Source organism: Ruditapes philippinarum, unplaced genomic scaffold, assembly GCF_026571515.1.
Source record: "Ruditapes philippinarum isolate M1 unplaced genomic scaffold, ASM2657151v2 ctg1839_1_1_1_1, whole genome shotgun sequence".
NCBI classification, from domain to species: domain Eukaryota; kingdom Metazoa; phylum Mollusca; class Bivalvia; order Venerida; family Veneridae; genus Ruditapes; species Ruditapes philippinarum.
The window spans coordinates 55809-63703 of NW_026860628.1; the positions used below are offsets into that span (position 1 = coordinate 55809).

General features: G+C 32.2%; 1 protein-coding gene across 1 annotated transcript; it reads right to left on the reverse strand.

Moving 5' to 3' along the window:
- Positions 1-1182: 1182 nt before the first annotated feature.
- On the reverse strand, positions 1183-5626 carry LOC132712828 (E3 SUMO-protein ligase KIAA1586-like). Its single transcript, XM_060695263.1, has 7 exons — positions 4513-5626; positions 3766-4181; positions 3311-3429; positions 2410-2533; positions 2020-2290; positions 1693-1818; positions 1183-1564 (listed from the first exon to the last, which is right to left on the reverse strand). Exons 1-4 carry the CDS (start codon positions 4946-4948, stop codon positions 2518-2520), a joined length of 987 nt encoding a protein of 328 aa, XP_060551246.1. The 5' UTR covers positions 4949-5626; the 3' UTR covers positions 1183-1564; positions 1693-1818; positions 2020-2290; positions 2410-2517.
- Positions 5627-7895: the final 2269 nt, after the last annotated feature.

Consider the following 7895-nt stretch of genomic DNA (forward strand, 5'->3'; position numbering starts at 1 on the left):
TCCAATAGAACACATGTGGAATGAGATGCAGGTTAGAATTTCAGTTGCAACCCAGAATCATCCAATAGCTTGAAGCCATATTGGTCCAAGAATGGGCAGGCATACTCATAAGAATGATCAGAAACCTAATGAGGAGTAAGAGAAGGCACTGTCAAGCTGTAATTGATAGTCACGTGTCACACACACAGGGTTTAGTCTAAAAGTGAAATAAAAAAAAACAAATTAACAAATATGAAAATACGCTCTGAAATCTTCAAAGAGGTGGTCATTCTCTTCTTTAGCAAAACTCATGTATAGTGTTACATTCTTCCTTCAGCTGAATTGATAAATCAACATTAAAAACCTTTCACACACGGCGTTAATAAAATCATCCCAAAAATATTCACACTCAAAGATATGGTGCTTGTAGTATTTTTCAAAAAGCAGAGACAAAAGTTTAACAAACTTGAAAAAGATTTTCAAATACCATGCAGTGATTTTCTTGACAGGATGTATCAGAAAAGTATGCCCGGTAAAGGTTTTATTTCAATTGCGCTTCCTTATATTTTTAAAGCAAATTGAGCCTCAGAAAAAATACTTTTTTCATTTTATAGAAAGGGATCATGTGTTTTATTATGTTGTAATTAATAAAGAATATGTGAGATGCCGATCATCTGAAGAAATTAGCGCTGAATGTGAAATCAATTGTCACAAAGGTAGCAAAATGTTTTGACATCCATAACAAAACTTAATCATTGTTACTATACTAAATGTAATTTCTATAACGAAAGAGTAGCAAAGAATGACTCAGCTATACGACCCTTGAGTAATCTTTTGAAAATCTAAAAATAAAACACTATTTAGAAATCAAAATAATAGCATTCTTGGGGCTTACTAGGCCTTTCAAATATGATCTCATATTGCGATTAATTCACTTGACTCAGTTTCCACAGTCAGCAAATTAGAAGAACATGCTAAAGTATATCACAAATAACCAAGGATAGAAACACCAAATTGAATGTTATACAAACAATGAAAATATTAGAAGAGTATTGGCAGAACAAACATATTCATTTTTGTTCCCATTTATATGAAAATTGCGGCCGATATCAAAATGACATTGCAAAATAGATAAAGATGGAAACATTCTATTTCTGACCTTAGATGATACAGAAATTTTGATACCGGTGTAGATATCACAGTGTACGAAATTCGGATTTGAATCCACTAGCCTGGTCGGGCTATCAGATTAGAATATTCACTAGTCCGAAAGACATTTCACTAGCCCGAACTTTAAAAACCTTTAAATATCACAATTGCACTATAAAACATACAGGTTAACTTTACTGACACCTTTGCTTGTAGGAAGGAACAAAAAAGAACATTGCCAGGTTTCAAAAATTTAATATTCCAGAGTTATTTCATTTAAAAAATAATTTATCCTCTGAAAATAAATTCATTCTCTGGTATAAAGCGACAGAAGTCTATCGATTGCAGATTCTGAATAGTCCATGTCTTCATCATCGGATTCTTCATCATCAGATGTATCAGGCCATAAATCCTTGCCAAGGACTGCTGTAACATCCTGTAAAAAGTATTATAATATTAACATTTAAAAGGCTTTATTTACTTGCTATTTCAAAGTAATGTTTTCAATAAAAAAAATTCAAAAGGAGATAACTTATAAGAATAAGTAAGCTGTAAAACAATTACCTCTTGAAGGTCAGTTTGCTCCACATCTTCCTCAGGTTCATCGTCTATTGTGACTATTGTAACAGTTGCTGCCTTCTTGATCTTTCTCTCATAACCATCTACTCTTCGAGGCCTAACAGAGGAGCTCTGAAATTGAAATGTTAACTTACAAATACTTGAAAATGTTTTATTTCTCAAGTTTGAGAAAAAATTATATACTGTTAGTTTTAAAAAAATCAATACATATGTATATAATACTAAGACAGAACCTGACATGAGGTACTTGTAATTTTTTCACTAATGAAATTTAAGTATACATAAAAAGAAGTAAGAAATTAGCATGATTACCAAAAAATGTTCAATGCTCTTGCTTGAATCGAATTGGCTGACTGATGGTGATATCAAACTGACAGTCAATAAGTCGTTCAGTGTTGAGGATTTCATACGGGGTCTCCTCTTTCCCTTGGTCAACTTCATAATAGAAAATGAGCTTTCATTTTTCATTGAGGTTGATGAAAGGGTCCTTAATAGGTCAATAAGGGTGAGGCAATTCTCAAGGCTTTCCTGTCGTAAGGTATGGAAGGCTTTCCAACTAAGCTCCTGCATCTTGTCTCCATACCTGATGAATAAAATAAGATTTATCATCTACTAGTCATGTTACATATAGGAACAAATCATTTTCAACATTGAACAATTTTTATTGGTAGTCAGGTTATCAAAATTAACAAACACACTTACTTCTGAGTGACTAGATTTTTGAGAAGTTGTCATTCACCAAGAATTAGGTCTACCTCAACACCAGATGTCTCAAGAAGGGACTGAAAGTGAGCAGTTGCAGCCTTGACCTCATCTGAACCATAATCTAAAATTTCAAAATACAGATCAAGTGGTGATAAGTTGATAAAATTGTTGATGTCTGCAGCAGTCTGATCTAATGTATAATGGTAATGTTAACATGATCATTGTAATAAATAGATTTTGTTTTGTCATTTTATTATTAATGTGTCTATCATTAAGATGGATAATAGTCTTTACAATTACTCTACAGTACAGAACTTTATAAAGTAATAAATTTACAAAATTTCATTAGAAAACAACAATAACTGATGATTGAAATTGATGAAACAATATGCATTTAAAACAAAAACTATCAACATCAAACTAAAACTAACAACAACAAAACATGTTCATAATTTCTCAACATGTTTCAAACCTTGAATGGCAGACTTTTCAGTTGGCCAGTTTTTCAAGCTAGTTATAGCTGTAGTGCCAATGATTGAAGATATTGGAAACCTACTGGCCATATGCCCAAGAATATATTCCACTAATTGTGCAACATAACCAGAGGACTGACGCCCTTTCTGCTTGACAGGAAGGCCTTGGTATACCCCAGTCTCTACTTCCTTGATGTTCTCAAACTCCCTTTTAAATCAATCATTTGAAATCACTGTTTCTTATCATTATTTGAAAATATATTGGCAGTCATTAAAACTTTTACATGTAAATTTACAACCTAAGAATTTTATTTCTGTTTAAATTTTGGCTAATTTGTGTATTGACTTCAGTGTTTATTATGTATTTTTTAAAATCTGTTTGTGTCTTTTTAAACTTTATTTTATATAATGTAACATTAAACTACCTCTCTGGAAGATGTGACAGCACAGTCTGTGTTGCAGCGACGTGACAGTGAGCATCCGCAAGGGTCTGGTCATCTTTCTGTAGGTTGAGGCTTAGTCTTACCAATGGCTGAATGACCTCCTTGAAATAAAATTACTCTGTTAACAATAGTCAATTAAAAAAATTATTTTAGTTTCAAACATATACACTTTTGACTTGGTTTACTTTAGTTCTGTAGGCTTTTTTTAAATTACTGTAGCAATAGATTAAAAAAAATTACTAGTGGTTCAGAAAGTAGTTTCATGTCTCTCTAATAAAACATTGTACCATGGGTAGTTGATATCAGTTCTATATTGCAATAAGCACTTTATTCACTTATTTCACCTTCTTAATCTTTTTGGGAAAATTATTAGCATAAAATTCTGTATAAGAGTTATTTTATTTTTTAAACATGTCAGAATTTTGAATAAAACATACCTGCAATGACAGAACAAAACTCAGCAAATTAGAGTCAGCTGCCAATTTTGCTAGTCCTTCGGCCTTTGGACTTGAGTGGGATGAAGACTCTAGATGGCTTCTTACTGCTTTATATCCTCGAATGAAATTTCGTATGGCTAGGGTTAGGTGAGGTAGCCACCTGGTACCACCTACACGTGTAGGCAACAGCATTTTCATTTCATACGCCTCGAATGATCTCTTTAGACCCATTTTTAACTTTGGGCTCTTCCTATACAAGTAGTACAGCCCAAGGAGAAGAGTCATCATCTTTTCATATGGAGGGAATTTTTTAATTGTGTCTTTGAAGGCGAGCTCAAGTCTGTGAGCAAGACAGTGAACTGTCACTATATGTGGGTGTGTCTTTCTTAGGAGTGCAACTAGACCTGATTTGTGACCTGAAAATAAGTGGGAAATCATATTAGAATATTCAAATTATAATACTAAAATTTGTATATATATTTAGATGTGAATGAATTTTACATGTAAAAGAGTTTATTTATTTATTGATGCAAAGATTCCTGACTTTCTTTTAATTATCTAAGACTAATAATGTTTTAATTATCATTACTTTAGACTACAATGCAATTGTTTTTATCTTAAACTGTCATAAATATTTGACACATTGGATCCAAGAAAGAATTTTTCTTATCTGGTGTAAATATAAACAAAAATATGCATTTATTTGTTTATAATTTATAGGTTTCAGTTTAAATGTTTTATCTTTACCCTGCATATTTGATGCCCCATCTGAACAAAATCCAACCAGCTTGGTTTGAAACTCATTTCCTAGGCCAAGCCTTGTAAATGTATCACAAATATGGACATGAATGTCCCTAGACGATGCAGACTCTGCAATACCAATGGATAGGAACTGGTCCAGAATGGTCCCATTGGTACACGTACGTACATAAATAGACTCATAATCATCCCCTGTAAAGTCACTTGAACCATCACAAGTGAACGAGAAAAATTTTGCATTTGAAATATTCTGGCAAACCTCTGTCCTGGTTACACTAGAGATAGATTGCAGCAGTGTTGCAGCGCCTTTGTCAGTTGTGTATGATGTACCAACATCCAAACCTTTCATCTTGTCAAGTTGACAAATATGTTTATAGTCTAAGAAAGATTTGTGGTGCTTAGCAATGAAATGGGCTGTTCTCATTTTAATGGACAGCTGGCCAATTTGAGATTTATTCAGCTGTGTCAAGCATGAAGTCGCTTCTTAAGTCGATTTTTCATTAACATTAACATGTCTGTCAGCACTACGTAAGTGTTGCTTGCTTTTTTCATGAGTTTTAAGTGTATCAATTCTTAAATTATCACATCCTTTTACGAAGGACGAATCGCTGGTCGGGTTGATTTCCTTACACCAAGTACAAAACATTTTTCCCTTTTCGTGTACTAGCCAATTACGGGTTTTCTGCCACGCAGGCTGAAAATCACGTTCACGGGTCAATTCATATAACTTCTTACTTTTGTTCTCGCTGTCTAATTTTCTTTTAACACCAGGTTTTGCCCCGGCGTAAAATTTGAGTGCGAAAGCCATTTTGGTTTCTAGGGATGCTTGATCGGAAATTCCGCGAACTATAATTGATGGAACATAATTCACACTTCGCAGAGTGATCTCCCATTATTACAGTATACGGCGCGAAATGCGATCGATTAATCATATCATTGTTTTAATGAAGCAATCGAGCACGCATGAGACGATTACGACGGATAATTCATTCGTTAAAAAAAGTTGTTTATCGAAAATTCGGTAGCCCGGTCGGGCTTTCGTCTGCAAAATATTGGTAGTCCGAGGGGGAATTTGGTAGTCACGGGCTATCGGACTACCGCTGATATCACATAATTATATGTGATAAAAATGATATGCTGTACATTATCCTATTACTATATACAGAACATCTAATTGTTTTTCGAGCAATTACAAAACTCTTTTCAATTTAAGATAAAGGGGCATAATTATTCTTCAAGATGTTTTAAAAGTGAATACAAATTATGATGTTTACTTGCAAAAACAAAGACTAGGTACAAAAACAAAGACTAGGTAGAGAACTTACAAACAAGTAATGTCATTAAAGAATAACATTATCCTTTACGGAAGTTGAAGATTGATTCATGTTTACAAAGTATTCTGCAGATTTTCTACGAGAGGTTCCGTCTATGACTCTCTTGCTATTGGCAAACATTAAATATCCATTCAGATCCATTTCACAAATATACAAAACGCTGACTAAATATTGACATTTTTGTCTGTTGATAACGAACAGTAATTGATCGGTCGATACATTCATTTGTCGTTATAACCAACCATCTCATTAAGATAATTGCTAACATCTATTTTGATTTCTGCTTTTTTTTTATTATATCGTATCGATGAAAAGTGATTTCTATATAATTGAAAATGGCTGAACATTATTGCAATCAAGTATTTGCAATTGAAATCAAAAAAATGAAAAAGGAAAAACAAATACGATATTATTTTTAGTTTATACGAAATGCTAAAACTGTGCTCTTTTGTTCTCGAAATAATAAATAATTATCGACAAATACGAGATTAATGCTCAAATATATCTCAAGAGATAAATGTAAAGTCTTGCCATTGAACATAATACTTTAAGGCATTTTGAAATTTATTATAGATTAAGGAACATTTTGTGGTATACCTATCATCTTAATTTATAGTTAAATATATACGTTTATTATATTTCATATCATTTCTTTTTTCTTTTACTATATTATTCCACTAACATGAGTTGTCACTTAAATTAATTTAATCTTGTCATTTAAAACATCAAAAATATTTTAGGAAAAATCATTATCCATCATTTCATCAAATTCCAGCAGTAATACTTGTTCAGTTATTTACAATGCTTTGAGTATACAATACTAACATTGACTTGAAGTTGGTACCAATTAAAATAAATCGCAGTACTGATACATCATATTTATTTCATATATTAGATAATCTAAACTAGCTTTGACATTACAAAATGTCTAGTGAATACATATTCCCCGTAATAGTAGCATAAAGGATATCGCTAAAGTGGATCATCTGTTATATCAATCGATTAATCAGACAAAATCTATAAGATACAATTAGATGACTGCATTTAGGTAAATGCAATGTCACAAGTAATTACTGTTAGTCATACATAGAAACGTTTAAAAACAGAATTTGCATCAGACATATTTTAAGACATGACACATTATGTTAGCTTAGTTTTAGTTTAAACATATCAATTAATCATAATTCGGGTAATGTTTTAGTGATACGAGGGATGATCAAAAATAAACCGGACTGGGAATTTCAATTGAAGAATTTTCAACCTATCACTTATTGTTATATATCACACTTAATCGGAAAACAATAACAATATCCAATCTGATAACAAAACATATATAGTCCGTAACAGCGAATTAAAAACACCATTGTAACGTACACCGGCACAGTGCGTAAATTTGCGCTGACACCAGACGCTTTTTGATACGAAAGTTTTACAATAAGGCACATTTAGGTTTCAAAATACGCCAAAACGTCATGAGCCATATCTTTGACGTTGACAGAAAAAAAACTCCATTTAAACCAAATTTATATTTGCAATCACAATTCAAAAGTCACTTGTTCAAGAAATACTCACGTTAAACTGTCGTCGGAACTTCTCGAAAATCGATCAATAAGAAAATATTGTCTAAAGTAGGGTGAGAATCTTTTTTAAAACGTAGAAAAAGATTATGGCTATCCAAGGAAAAGTTTCGGAAAGTCACAGCATAGTCTTTGATAAGCATAAACAATTAGGGAAAAATAAAGGAGAAATGGAAAACAAGTAAGATAGATTCTGGAAAAAAAAGATTTCTAGGACGTCAATCGCCAAGACGTTGAAAAATGACAGCCGATTGACTGCCGACATTGTCAATGATTTTCGACAATAGCTACGGGACAGTGTAGTCAACCCTAATTAAACGCTTACATTTTTAAAATGATAATTGTTAATACATTTATTACATATATTAAATTCTTGGTTTACAATTTTAAAAATTTTATTATTATTTTTTGTAGTAGTCTTACGAAGAAATTGTGTCAATACTTTTATTTATAATAAGAT

Coding starts and splice junctions, on each gene's coding strand:
- LOC132712828 (XM_060695263.1), bottom strand. CDS start 4,948: ATGAGAACAGCCCATTTCATTGCTAAGCACCACAAATCTTTCTTAGAC. Junction 4,182..4,512: donor TGGGGCATCAAATATGCAGG/GTAAAGATAAAA, acceptor ACTTATTTTCAG/GTCACAAATCAGGTCTAGTT. Junction 3,430..3,765: donor GTTTTGTTCTGTCATTGCAG/GTATGTTTTATT, acceptor TTTTATTTCAAG/GAGGTCATTCAGCCATTGGT.